General features: G+C 52.1%; 1 protein-coding gene across 2 annotated transcripts in view; it reads left to right on the top strand.

Moving 5' to 3' along the window:
• Nucleotides 1-944: 944 nt before the first annotated feature.
• AP2A1 (adaptor related protein complex 2 subunit alpha 1) overlaps nt 945-14,711 on the top strand; it is a 28,413-nt gene continuing 14,646 nt past the window's right edge. For both annotated transcript variants that reach the window (XM_065926520.1, XM_065926521.1), the window contains exons 1-3: nt 945-1,146; nt 14,094-14,162; nt 14,286-14,428. In XM_065926520.1, the coding sequence (XP_065782592.1) occupies nt 1,080-1,146; nt 14,094-14,162; nt 14,286-14,428 (279 nt within the window). In that variant the 5' untranslated portion in view covers nt 945-1,079. The remainder of the gene's footprint in view (nt 1,147-14,093; nt 14,163-14,285; nt 14,429-14,711) is intronic.

Below are 14,711 nucleotides of genomic sequence, written 5' to 3' on the forward strand. Positions count from 1 at the left end.
TTTAATGGTGTTACAGTTGCAACAACAACAACAAAAGCCATTGTATATTAGAATGCCAGAATATAGTTTAATCCCGAGCTCTGTGACCTTGGGCATGTCATTCAATCTCTCTGGACGTCAGTTTTAACCTCTGCTTAATGGGAGTAGACTTGAATTACTGTTTCCTCAGCTCTGGGATACTAGGCTTCCGGAGAAGTTAGGTCCCAACATCTCGGCGGCTAGAGAAGGGAAAGGAAGGAAGAAGGGAGGGGGAGGAGGTAGGGACGTCTCCCTGGAAGAAGATTTAAGGAGTCGGGGGGGGGGGGGGGGCGGTAAAGGGAACAGAAAGACGCTTGCGCAGTAAGCACCTCACGCTCTCCCGCCCCTCCCAACTTCTTCTCTGCAGCAGGGAATTGCAGGAGCCGCTCCACCTATCCCAGCCCAGGCGAGTAACGACCCCCCTTTCTCCTTCCTTCTCTACGGATCGTCGCCCTCCTCCTTTGCCCCCGACACCGGCCCAATCCGCGACGCCCGCGGGGGCGATCTATCCGCCCATTGGCCTCCGTCAACGTGAGTCCCGCCTCTGCAAGTCCACGCCCCCTCCGTCCTTCGCGTCCGTCCCTTCCTCCTGGGAGAGCCTCCGGATCCAATCGGTCCCTCACCCGGCCGAGCGGAGGGGGCGGTCCCACAGCACGTCACGAACTCCGCCCGTCTTTTGGTCAACTCCCCCACCCCCTCCACTCCCCGAGCGGAAATTGCGGGGAGCTGGACCAATCGGAACCGCACGCCTTTGTCCAGCGACCAATGAGACAGGCGGAGGGGTCGAGCCTGCGTCTGAACGCCAGTAATTGCAGCCTATAGGCGGCCCTGAGAGCGCAGGCCGGCGGAGGCGAGGGGAGGGGCCGGGGGCGGAGCCGCGGCCTGCCCGCCCGCCCGCCCGTCTGCCAGCCCGCCCTCCCCGCCCGCCCGCCCCCCGCCCCGGCCGGCTCGTCTTTTCAGCGCTGCCTGGGGTCCTTTCCTCCCGGTCCCCCCCACAGCCTGCCAGCCCCCGCTGTGCCGTGCCCTGCCCGGGCAGGCCTGGAGCCGACGCCACCGCCATCATGCCGGCCGTGTCCAAGGGCGATGGGATGCGGGGGCTCGCCGTGTTCATCTCCGACATCCGGAACTGTGAGAGCTCGGCCGGGGGAGATCGGACAGGGGGGAGAGCGTGGAATTGAAGGGTTCGGGGGGGTTACAGAGGGACCCAAGGGTTAGAAATCCATTGCGGCCATAGAGTGAGAGGCGAGAGAGGCCACCGGGGGTGGGGGGGGGGGACTTAAGGGTGGGTTGAGGTGAATGGAGGGGCTTAGGGTGTCATAGTGTGCCTCTCGAGGTGTCGACGCGGAGCGGTTAGAGGCGTCGCGGAGGGTTTTAATAGAGAGGAGATTAGTAAAGTCCCGGGAACAGGGCATGGAGGTGTCCCCTGGGAGTGGAAGGAAGGCTGGGGGATCGTATTAGCGGTAGGGTTAGAGAGATTCCCTGTTGTAGATGGAAAAGGAAGAAGGTGCATGGGAGGGAGGGTGGGTGGGGGTACCCTGTGGAGAGGTAGAGTAGGAGGAGGCCAGAGAGGACTGGGAGGACGCGAAATACAGGAAACCTAAAAGGAACCGGGCTAGAGGGCTTGGGCAGGGGGTGTCATAGAGGCCAAGGGGCTAGACAGGTCACGGAGGCGCTCAACTGGTTCATAGAGAGGACTTGAGAATGATAGAAAGTCCCAGGGATTTGGGGAGGAGACATGGGAACAAGGGAGACTCTCTGGGACCTTGGTGAGGCATAAAGGGGCTCCTGAGTGGAGGATTGCTTCGGAGACGTAGCGGGCAATGGAGAAGGGGCTCGAGGGGTTACTGAGGGGAGCATGGAGGAGGAGTGCTGCAGATGGAGAGTCCTGGAAAGAAGAGGTCATTATAATGTGGGGACTTGGGGGAAGTGCCAGAAGGGAGAGAGCTCAGATCTCAAAGAAGGGGCCTGAGGGGCCTTAGAAATCCATGGGGAAGAGATCTGGACAGCTGGGGGGCCTGGGGGGAAGCCTGGTTCCAGAGGGGTCATGGGTCAGGGAGCAGGATGGCCCTGAATCTGGAGCCTTCTCCCCTCTGACCACATCAACATGGGGACAGCCGTCACCAGCAGGAAGAATGGTCGTGACTATGGGAGGCCTGGCGCCAAGTCAGCTCCTAGCTCTTAGGAGCGGGTGTTGGTGTTTGGAGCTGCCAAGAGCTTCAGAGGCTGTATCCGCACAGGCTCCAGGGTCAGCCAGGCTTGGGTTCGAGTTTGAGTGCTCCCGTCCCCTTGTCTTGTGACCTTGAATGAGGGACTTCACCTCTCGGTTTCCTCTTCTGTCAGGAGGGACTGCCGATGGCCTTTTCCTGATGGGGTTGTGATGATAACTGTATGTGAGTGAGGCGTTTCACACATTCCAGGCACTAGATGTCTTGGCTCCTGTTTTTGTTGTTTGGCCGAATCTGAGAAGCGGCCTCTGCAAGTGCCCAGTGATGATTTTAGAATTTAGCAGGTATGGGATGATCTGGCACATAGTAGGTGCTCAGCGAGTAAGAAGGGTGGAAACTTGGGTATCAAGTGGCAGAGGGAGGTTATGTTTGTTAGGAAAGAGGTGGAGCATTGAGGGGTTGTGGGTTGGGGGGGGCAGCTGTTAGAAGCAGGTGTGCGTTGCCTCTGACACCTACCTTATGACCCTTGGCAAGTCATTCAACCTCTTGAAGGCTCCGTTTTCTTATCAGCTGACTCCATCTTGCCTCTGAAGATTCATTCATTTGTTCTCACTTGACAAATGCTTTTTGATCACTCCAATGTGCCAAACACTTCCAGGGACGAGGGCTACCACAGTGAACAGAAATTCCTGCCCCTTGGAGCACTCGTGCTGGGAAAGAGATTAAAATATAAACACAGAGAACTGCAGACGATGACTAGTGCCGTGAAGAAAAATAAGGACGGGAAGAGGGGGAGGGTAACAGGATTGAGAAGGGGCAGGCAGTACAGATTTTGGAGGCAAGAGAGGTCCAGGCAGCGGAATGGTGTGTTCAAAGATCCTAAGGTTGTAGCACACTTGGTGAGGGTTCAGATAAGAGCGAGGGGGCTTGTGTGGTTGGAGCCAAGAGAAGGAGGGAGGGAGAGGTGGGAGATAAGGGCAGAGAGGGAACAGGGAGCGGGTAGGGCTTTGTGGGCCATGGGGAGCACCTTGGGCTTTCTCTGAAGCGAGGGTGGTGGGAACGTTTTGAGCATGGGAGGGCTGGGAGCTGATTGATGTTTTAAAATAGTTCCTCTGGCTGCTGGATAGAGAATAGACCCAAGGAGGTAGGAATGGAAGCAGGGAAAGAATTAGGGGGCTGTTGCAGGCGTCCCTGCTCAAGATGGTGATTTACTCGACTGGGTTGGGAAGGAAACCGTGAGAAGTGTTTGGATTAGAGATAGATCTTGGTGGATCTACACAGGGATTGGATGGTGGGGGTGGGGAAGGAAAGAGAAAACAAGTGGGTGTCACCGCTGGACCCCAGAGGGAAGCCAGAGGATGGAGGAGAGACTCCAACTTGGGGGCAGTGGAGACTGTTTAGCCAAAAGAATCAGGACTGGAGAATCAGGGTGCCCCTCGTCCTTGGCTTTCTCATTGAGTGTATGTTGAATGGCTGGTATGTTTCAGACCTTATCATGGGTGCTGGGAACACAGTGGTAGATAGGACAGACTTGTCTGTACCCCCATGAACCTCCCAGCCCTAGAGGGAGACAGGAACTGCATAAAAATTGCAGCTGTCCATCTCCCAAACACTTGTATATGGATGTTCATACAGCATCATCGATGACCGATAGCCAGAGAGCGCAAACAAACCCAGATGTCCATCAGCAGATGGATGGAAAAACACGATGTGGATACCCACACAACAGAATATTATTCAGCCGTCAAAAAGAATGAAGTACTGTAGAGGCTACAACATGGATGAACCTTGAAAAACATCATTTTAAGGGAAAGAAGCCAGACATAAAAGGCTACATATTGTAGGATTCCATTATAAGAAATGTGCAGAAGAAGCAAATCCAGAGAATCAAAGTAGTTGAGCGACTGCCTAGGGCCTAGGGGGTGATGGAATGTGGAGTGGCTTCTAATGAGAACAGGGTTTCTTTAGGGGGTAATGAGAATGTTTTGGAGTTAGATGGTGGTGATAGATGGACAGCACTGTGGATCTACTAACCTGAAATGGCTCTGCCAAGTGGTGGGCTGTGTGCTGTGTGAATTGTATCTCAATTTTTCTTTAACTGAAGTACTATTGATATACAATCTTGTGTTAGTTTCAGATGTACAGCAAAGTGATTCAGTTATCCATATATATATTTTGTTCACATATTCTCTTCCACTGTGGTTGAATATAGTTCCCTGTACTATACAGCAAGTCCTTTTATTTCACGTATGCCTCTGTCTGATGATCCATTAAATTTATTTTTTTTATGTAACATAAAGTCAGATCTAAATATATTACAAAGCATTCAGGGAGGTGTATCTTGTTGCCCCTCAGAAAGTCATGTGAAATTTACTTTCAGAATTGATATCAACTTGTTTACAAGCCCTATCCTGGCTCCCTTCTTGTTCTCATCAAAAATTTTATATTTATTATATTTATTTATTTGGTTGCACTGGGTCTTGGTTGCAGCATGTGGAATCTAGTTCCCCAAACAGGGATTGAACCCAGGCCCTTTGCATTGGGAGCTTGGAGTTTTAGCCACTAGACCACCATGGAAGTCCCCCAGTTTTTTGTTTTTTTTTTAAGTGGGGTAAAAAAAGCTTGTAGCTGTCCTAAGTCCAGTGAGGGAGAGGGCCATCGTGTTGGGAGAACAGGAGCTGTCTTATTGCATTGCCCAGACAATGTGGAGGAGTTAGCCAGGCCAGAGGAAGGAGAGGCGAGCTCTGAAGGCAGAGGGACAGCACGTGCAAAGGTCCTGAGGCCCTGTGGAGACTCTGCGCTAAGGCCTGTGTGGCTGGTGCAGAGAGGGATGTGATCTGACCTTGGGAAGGTGGGCAGAGGCCAGGATAGTGTTTGTCCTGAGAGCACTAGAGAGGGTTTCAAGCCCGAGTGAGGGGAAGAGTAGGGTCAGGGGGCAGGTGGAGGACAGGAGGAGAGTGGAGTCCTCCTACTGGAGGCTTGGCACAGTGGAGCTGGGGAGAGGATCTAGAAGGGGATGAAGGCAGGCTTTGAGGAGAAGAGCCAGGAAGGGCAAATTCTGCAGATAAGAAAGGGAGGGGTGAGGCCAGGCCCAGCCTGAAGGCGTGGTCCTGTCTTGTCTGGAGGGGGAGTCTGGCCTCCAGACACTTATCTGCTGGGAGCTCCCTGAGGCAGGGGCTGGGTTCCCTGTCTCTAGGGCCCCAGCCCTCCCCAAGCCTGAGGAGAGTGCAGGCCAAGCTCTCCATGGGGGGCACATTTCACAACAAACTGTGATCCATCCTATTTGTGACAGTCGTTCCCAAACCCTGGAACACAGGCCCCGGTCTGATTGCTCCCTGGGTCCCCAGTTCCACCTTCTTCAGGGCCTGGCCCATGGGAGCCCTTTTGAGGTATTTGCTGATTGAATGAATGAATGAACGAATCTATCTTTGTGAGCACTGATTGAGCGCCAGACGCTCTTCTAAGTAATGAGACCACAGTGGTGAGCAGAAGTCCCCTCCCTGTGGTGCTCCATTCTAGTGGGGAGATGGACCAACCCACAGGTAAATATACAGTGTTCAGAGTGCTGGGAAAAAATAAAGCGAGGAAGGGGTGTAGGGACGAGGTCAGGGGTGGTGCTCTGGTATTGGCTGGTCAGAATCTCTCTCTGAGAAGGTGAGCTTGGAGCCAAATTTGGTGGGTGAATTGGCCCATAGAAATCTGGAAAAGACATTCTTGGTTGCACAGACAGCTTGTGCAAAGGCCCTGAGGCAGGACTGTGCTTGAGGAATAGGAATGTGGGGAGAGGGTGGGAGCTGTGGTCAGAGAAGGAACTAGTGGATCCAGTAAGAACTTTGCCTTTACACTGGGCCAGATGGGAGCCAGGGAGAGATTCAGAACGGTGAAGGAATAGGATTTGACTCAGCAGAAGGAATGAGTCCCACTTTGGTGGTGCTCCAGCATCAGTGTGTTAAAGGAACTGGCTTGATGCCGGCAACAGACAGATCCAGGCCTGAGCCCCCTTTCTCCCTCTCGCTGTGTTTCTTGTGACCTCGGTCCACAATCACATTCAGCACCTCCCTTGTGTCAGGACAAGGGGCTTCCCAGATGGTGCCAGTGGTAAAGAACCTGCCTGCCAAGGCAGGAGATGCAAGAGACGTGGGTTCAATCCCTGGGTCAGGAAGATCCCCTGGGGGAGGGCATGGGAACCCACTCCAGTATTCTTGCCTGGAGAATCCCATGGACGGGAAGCCTGGCGGGCTACAGTCCGTGGGGTTGCAAAGAGTCGGACACGACTGTAGCGACTGAGCGCTGTGTCAGGACTGCCCTGGCCCCCACCCCTGCCCTTGGGGAACCAGTGTTCCCAGGCAGAGGCCCAGGGTTTACAGAGCAGCACATGCCCCCTCATGTATTGGGAAGCAGTTCAGGAGGTCTTTGCAGCTGAGCTCAAGCCGGGGAATGACAAGGTGTGACTTGGTTGCTCAAGGAGAAAATTCTCTCTAGGGGAAGTTGAGGACTTTGATAACATCCAACCCGGGGCTTTCATGTGGCAATCCACATATGTACATTTTTTTTATGTTGTTCAGTCCATGGGGTCGCAAAGAGTCCCACACAACTGAGCGACTGAACCGACTGACTGAACTGAGTCAGTGATGCTATCTAACCATCTCATCCTCTGCCCCCTACTTCTCCTTTTGCCTTCAATCTTGCCTAGCATCAGAGTCTTTTCCAATGAGTCGGAAATTAACTATACCTCAGTTTTTTAATTGAATTTATACACACACACACACACACACACACATATCCTTTTTAAGGTTCTTTTCCATTTTAGGATATTATGAGATTTTGAGTATAGTTCCCTGTGGTATACAGTAGGTTCTTCTTTATCTCTTATGTATAGTAGTGTGTATATGTTAATTCCAAACTCCTAATTTATCCCTCCCAACTTCCCAGCTATCCCCTTTGGTAACCTTAAATTTGTTTTTTATGTCTATGAGTCTGTTTTTGTTCCATAAAGAAGTTCATTTGTATCATTTTTTTAGATTCCACAGATAAGTGATATCATCTGATACTTGCCTCCCTCACATATCTGTTACTTCACTTAATATGACAATCTCGAGGTCCCTCCACATACAGACATTTAAATTTTCCAGGAGTCACATGAAAAAAGTAAAACCGGGGAAATTAACTTTAACATGTTTTATTTCCTTTACCCCGGGATGGCCCAAATATTATCTGAATGTGTAATCGATATTTTTTCAATGATTAATGAGACAGTTTATGTTCCTTTCTCCACTCGGAAGCTCCATTTTCATTGGAAATAACTTGCTGTCTGAATAGTTCATAAAACTTGTAGTTAAAAAGAAGCTTCACAAGAGAGTCCAAGTCGTTCCAAACATACTTTTCTGGTAACTGAGTGGAGGATCAGTTTTTAATTTTTAGCTTGTTACAAGTCAATTAGGAATCCAGTCCCTCAGAGGCACCAGCGTATTTGGAGCGCCCAGCGGCCGCGTGTGGCCAGTGGCTCCCCTAGTGGACGCAGCAGGAACAGCATGTTGTGAACCTCACAGGGATCCAGTGTCAACAAGTCTCATCTCCCAGAACCCTCTTGGAGGACTCCGGGCTGTCCGGACTTGTGTGGGAGACAGCAGGGCGCATCCTAGTAGAGAGAAACATTTGTTCCTTTGTGCTGTAAACAGCAGTTGTCTGGAAGGCACTGAAGGGCCTGGCAGTGAGGCGCCGGACAGTGCCTGGGTTACCTGACTGATGTGAGAGCGCGACAGTCCCTTCACGGCAGTCAGGGTTGGCGAGGGTCCCTTTGATGGCAGCGACAGGCGCACCCCAATGCCCCCGGCTACCATGTTCAGGGAAGCTGCAGCTCCCCCAGCCAGGAGTCCCCTGGTACATCTGGAGTGTTCAGCAGTCACCTGCCCTGGCCTGTAGCTAGACGGTGGCCTCGTTCCCTCCTGCACGGCCCTCACGGGAACAGCTGCGGGCAGAAGAGGCCCCTGCCCTCCCATGTCTCCCCAGCACCCACAGGGAGCCCCACAGTCTACCCCCACCTGCTGTGCTAGCCCCCGGGTTTTCACACAAGCTGACCTTCGTACCCCAAGCACACCTCCCCTTATTTCTGCTTGGTGCATTTCAGCCTTGTCCATTGAGCCTCAAATCCCAGGAGTGGGATTCCCTGGCAGTCCAGTGGTTAGGGCTCCATGCTTCCCCTGCAGGGGGCACGGGTTCGATCCCTCATCAGGGAGATAAGATCCTGCATGCTCTGCTGTGCGGCCACCAAAAAAAAAAAAAAAAAAAGTATCCCAGGAGCTGGATACTGGGAAGCTTTCTTCCTCCCATATGATTCTAGGCTCCCAGCCCTCACTGTGTTTGCCTCTGTCAAAGTTTTCCACGTTATCTCTATCAGCCTCTCCTCCAATCAGGGAGCATCCCCAGGGCAGAGCAGGTATGACATCCCTGAGCCTGACCCAGGGAATGTTTGAGGATAAAGGAATCTTTTTAAAAAACATCCTGAAGTGCTTACATGCCTCCTGTGACAGGGAGCTCACCTTCTGTTGCAGGCTGGTCCTGAGTGATGAAAAATTTCTTCCGGCAGCCCAGTTCTGTCACAGCTGCCTTTCTCCCATGCGTTACCCTCAGCAGCACCCAGGTGCTGTCTCTGGGCACCTGGGCACTCGATATTTGCCAAAATGCACCAAGCAGAAATAAGGGGAGGGGGGCACTAGATATTTGCAGAGGTTATGTGCTCTACCAGAATGCCTTTCCTCAGGGCCAGAGAGCATTCTCTGATGGGAGATCTGATGCTTTGTAATTTCTGTGAATTCTTTTTTATAGGGAAGTATATTGGTGAGCCAGAAGACAATATCAAATAGATGTGGACAATTTAAAGACTTTTAAAAGTTTATTTTTAATTTTTACACGTAGCCGCCACTAGTATTTTTTATTAAAGGAGTGAAATGTCCAACTATAGCATAATTGAATAATTCACTCAGCTGACTATCACAAATTCTTTTTTTTTTTTTTTTATTTGGCTGCACTGGATCTTAGTTGTGGCCTGCAGGCTTTGGGGTGGGCTTAGTTGCTCTGCTGCATGTTGGTTCTTAGTTCCCTGACCAGAAATTGAACCCGTGTCATCTACATTGGAAGGTGGATTCTTAACCACTGGACCGTGGGTAAGTCCCTTAATGTTTATTTATTTGGCTGTGCTGGATCTTACTTGTAGCACATAGGAGCTTTAGTGAGGCCAGCAGGATCTAGTTCCCTGACCAGGTATAGAACCCAGTCCCTCTGTGTTGGGAGCGTGGAGTCTAAGCCACTGGACCACCAGGGAAGTCCCAAGGAATTCCTGAATATTCTTTAAATTTTCCGTATCTGTTTGACATTCTGTTCTATGTCATTGATACACTTAACTATAAAAACATGTTAATATATATTCCTATACAAAAATATTTATATATTCACTTACACATATATATAGTATATCTATAAAAAAGCTCACAGATCAGAAGTGATGAATTTTGATGAAAACAAAATTCATCAAAATCTGATGAATTTTCCCCAGCTGAACACAGCTGTGTAACTGGCCCCCAGATGCAGGAACAAACATCCCCAGCTCCCCAGCACCCCCTGCTCACTGCTCAGTCATCCAACACCCTCGGTTAGTTTTGTCTGCTTCTTGAAGCTTTTAATAGATGTGTAAGCAAAAGCCAGGGCTCTAGTGTCGGAAATGTAATTACCATTCAGATTTCCATTTACCTGTGGTAAAAGTTAGGCAGCCACCATGTGGTATGTGGTCCATTTATAAAAACTGGTTTTGTTTTTTTTTTCCTTTTCTGGTCCCTACAGAATAGCTTTAAGACAGCTCATTAGAGTGAGTGTTCCACGTTGGGAAGAATGAATGGAGCATGCGCACCATAGGCGAGGCCCCGCCCTGCGCGGGTGCCGTTCCGCCCCCGCCCCGCCCCAGGGGAGGCGCTGTCCTGACGCCCTGGCCACCCTCCCCTGGTCACTCAGCAGCGAGGCTTAATTCTCCCTGGTGAACTGCTTCTGAACTCGCCTCATCTTTCACGGCCCTCCTCAAATGTCCCCTCCTCTCGGCAGCCACCAGCAAGGCCCCAGGGCTGCCCCCATGACCTCCATCCACGCATACCTTGCTCAGGTGTGGGCAGGAGGTATGCAGCCTGCGCCCCACCAGGCCCGGAGGCCCTGGGGGAGGCTCAGGAGTGCCGGATCTCTGTAGTCCCAGGGGCCCGGCGAGGCCCCCATCAGCCTGCCCCGCAGGGCTCAGGAAACGTGTAATTAATAAATGAAGCATCAGATGGGCTCTGGGACCACACGGGCCGGTTCAGCCTTATCACGGAGATACTGGCCCTTCATCGCCTGGGTCCCAGAGACCCTCCTCCCTCCCTGAGGACGGAGCGGGTCACTGTACCTCTTCAGGCACTTTGAATTTTTTTCATATCGTCTTGTCTTTCCTGAGCTCAGCCACTCAGTAAGCCTGTGAAACGTGGAGTCATTACTAGAAAAGTGACCCACGCTCGCCCTCAGGTGGTTCTCAGTGTGGTCTGGGGACGGGGCAGACCCAGACACCACAGCAGCGCTGGCCCGGGCAGTGTGGGGAGCCCGGGGAAAGCCTGAGAGCAGTCCTACCCAGAGTGTGAGCCGCATGAGTGGTTTTCAACTTCCTCAGGAGCCACATTTTTGTTAAAAAGCAGAAAGGAATGGGCCAAATTAATTTTAATGTATTTATGTAACTTGATACACTCTTGTTCAGGCGCTCAGTCGTGTCCGACTCTTTACAGGCCCATGGACTGCAGCATGCCAGGCTTCTTTGTCCTCCACTGTCTCCTGGAATTTGCTGAAATTCTCGTCGGGTCTGTGATGCCATCCAACCATCTCTTCCACTGTCACCCCCTTCTACTGCCCTCAGTCTTTCCCAGCAACAGTCTTTTCCAGTGAGTCAGCTCATCACATCAAGTGCCCAGAGTATTGGAACTTCAGTTTCAGCATCAGTCCCTCCAATGAATATTCAGGATTGATTTCCTTTAGGATTGACTGCTTTGATCTCTGTGCTGTCCATGGGACTCTCAAGAGTCTTCTCCAGCACCACAATTTGAAAGCATCAATTCCACATGTAATCAGTATTTAGACTTTTTTTTTTTTTTCATTTAAAACCACCCTAATGGCAGAACGTGAAGAGGAACTAAAGACCCTCTTGATGAAGGTGAAAGAGGAGAGTGAAAAAACTGGCTTAAAAATCAACATTCAAAAAACTAAGATCATGGTGTCCAGTCACATCACTTCATGGCAAATAGATGGGGAAAAAATGGAAGCAGTGGCAGATTTTTTCTTGGGCTCCACAATCACTGCAGACAGTGATTGTAGCCATGAAATTAAAAGACACTTGCTCTTTGAAAGAAAAGCTATGGCAAAACTAAATATCAGTATTAAAAAGCAGAGACATCACTTAACTGACAAAAGCTGGTCTAGTCGAAGCTGTGGTTTTTCCAATAGTCATGTATGGATGTGAGAGTTGGACCATAAAGAAGGTTGAGCTCCGAAGAATTGATGATTTTGAATTGTGCTGCTGGAGAAGACTTGAGAAGAGCCCCTTGGACTGCAAGGAGATCAAACCAGTCAATCCTCAAGGAAATCAACCCTGAATATTACTTGGAAGGATTGATGCTGAAGCTGAAGCACCAGTACTTTGGCCACCTGATGCGAAGAGCCGACTCATTAGAAAAGACCCTGATATTGGGAAAGATTGAGGGCAGGAGGAGAAGGGGACGGCAGAGGATGAGATGGTTGGATGGCATCACTGACTCAATGGACATGAGTGTGAGCAAACTTCCGGAGATAGTGAAGGACAGGGGAGCCTGGTGTGCTGAAGTCCATGGGGTTGTAAAGAGTCGGATACAACTTAGCAACTGAACAACAACCAATAATTAATATTTTAAACTTTGTAATGAGATAGTTTACATTCCTCCCCCCCACACACACTGAGTCTTCTAAATGTGTCTTTGTCACTCATTTCATTTGAGAACAGGCACCTTTCAGGTGCTCAAGAGCTGCCTGGCTGACAGCTGCCATATTTGACAAGGCAGCTCTAGCATCTGCTTAGAACTGATCAGGAGGTGCTAATCAAAGGGGGCTTCCTGAAGGAGTTGATAGCTGAAGTGGGGCTTATGGGAGCTTCCCTGGAAGTTGGGAGTAGTTGGTGAGGCAGGATTTCTAAAGAGAAGGAGAGGACATACTCTTAAGTGCTCATTCATTCATTCATCTTAACCTCCTAGTTGCCTGGGCGCAAGCCATGGGTCGGAGCAGTCTCCACCCTTCAGATGACTAGCCATTTATTTTTATTATTTATAATATTTATTTTTATTTGTTTGACTGTACCGGGTCTTAGTTGCAGCATGTGGGATCTAGTTCCCTGACCAGGGACCGAACCCAGGCCTCCTGCATTGGGAGTTTGGAGCCTTGACCACTAGACCACCAGGGAAGTCCCGACCAGACATCTATTAAGCACCTGCTGTATGCTGGGCACTGTTCTAGAAACTCCCTCATGATGGCTTGTAATGAAGGGGGAGCCAAGGTTTGACAGTAGAGAGAAATGGTTATGCAATGTGACATGTGCCAGGGAGGACCTTTTTTAAAATGAGGAAACCAAAGAATAAAGCACTGCCTTTAAAGAACTGGCCAGGAAAGGCCACGTGGAGGAGGTGACAAGAGCTGAGACCCAAATGACAAGAAGAGAATTGGACAGATGGGCATAGCAGGTGCAAAGGCCCTGGAGGTGGGAGGGCATGTGGAGTGGCCCTGGAACTGGCGGAGGCCTGCCAGGCCGGACACAGTGAGATGTGAGGGTGACCAGAGCTTGCTAGCCCCGGGGTAGAGTCCCCGCCCTGGGAGGCAGGGAGGCTGCTGCAGTGATCCAGGTGGGCGGGCATGGGGTCTGGACAAGATGGTCATGGTGGAGGTTGCCTGGGCTCGTGTTCTGAAGGTCGAACAAAGAGGATGTGGCGACGAGTGAGGGGGTGAGGACACCTAGGTTTCTCTGCTCGGAGGAGCTGAGTGAGCGGTGAAGCCTGTCAAGGGTGAGATGGTGAAGTCTGGCTCAAGTAGAACTGGGAAGCTGGAGGAGGGACACAGCCAGCGGTGAGGGCAGCCGAGACCGGGTCACCGTCCAGTCGGATCGTGGTCCGATGGGGACTCCCAGGCATCAAGGAGCACAGAGGCTCGCGGGGCCCGGGGAGGCCCTCTCGAGTCCGCCTCTGGGTGGATCTCGGCAGAAGAGTAGGGACGTTGCAGACAGACGTGTAGGGGGGAAGGAGGAAGTGGGTCTGTGGGCCAGGCTTCGGGGGTGGGATGGGGTATGGAGAGAACTGGCAGGTTGTGAGGAGGGACCAGGCGGCGGCAGGGGAGGGCAGTGTGGAGCTCAGGACGCAAGGCCTGGTGAGCGAGTACAGTTGGGACGCTGAGGGCAGAGGAGGTTTTCAGGGGGTGCGGAACTCAGCGGGGATGTGGGGTTGAGGGCCCTCGGGGCCACCCTGAGGGCAGCCGATTTCTTCACTCATTCATTCATCACACATTCTCTACCAGGGGCTTATTTCAGCTGGGGGCTGGTGCAGAGCCATGGATGCAATGGCAACAGGAGAAGGAAGAAGGGAGGGGGTCAGGGATCGCTCCAGAGTGTGTGCCAGGCTTTCCCCCTGGGTGGTAGGGACCCCTGAGCGCAGGTTCTTGGTTCCCTGAAGCTCCCATATAGAGATGGAGTCCCAGGCCTGACTTCAGCCTCCAGACCGGGACCCCAGCATAGAGAGGATCCGCCCTTCCACCTGGGAGGGTCCTGGTCCCGGAAAGTGAGGGCAGGCAGCTCCACTCTCGGGACCCTCCTCACCTGCCCTGCCTTCTCCTTCCCAGGTAAGAGCAAGGAGGCAGAGATTAAGAGAATCAACAAGGAACTGGCCAACATCCGCTCCAAGTTCAAGGGTAGGCTGGGAGCTCTTCTCCTGGGTCCTGTGGGAGGAGCGGACTGGGAGCTGGAATACCCAGGACTTGTAAGTATGATCCTTCCTCACTTTTGCCACCCTGTCCTCCTTCCTGTGACCCCAGGGGACAAAGCCTTGGACGGCTACAGCAAGAAAAAGTACGTGTGTAAACTGCTGTTCATCTTCCTGCTTGGCCATGACATTGACTTTGGGCACATGGAAGCCGTGAACCTGCTGAGCTCCAACAAGTACACGGAGAAGCAGATTGTGAGTCTGGGGAGGAGGGGCTGGGGGCTGGACCCCTGGGTCTGAGGGAGGAGGGGCTGGGGGCCTGGACCCCTGGGTCTGAGGGAGGAGGGGCTGGGGGCCTGGATCCTGGGTCTGAGGGAGGAGGGGCTGGGGGCCTGGACCCCTGGGTCTGAGTTGGGAGGGGTTGGGGGCCTGGACCCCTGGGTCTGAGGGAGGAGGGGCTGGGGCCTGGATCCTGGGTCTGAGGGAGGAGGGCCTGGGGGCCTGGACCCCTGGGTCTGAGGGAGGAGGGGCTAGGGGT

The sequence above is a fragment of the Muntiacus reevesi genome, chromosome 2, assembly GCF_963930625.1.
Source record: "Muntiacus reevesi chromosome 2, mMunRee1.1, whole genome shotgun sequence".
Lineage (NCBI taxonomy): Eukaryota > Metazoa > Chordata > Mammalia > Artiodactyla > Cervidae > Muntiacus > Muntiacus reevesi.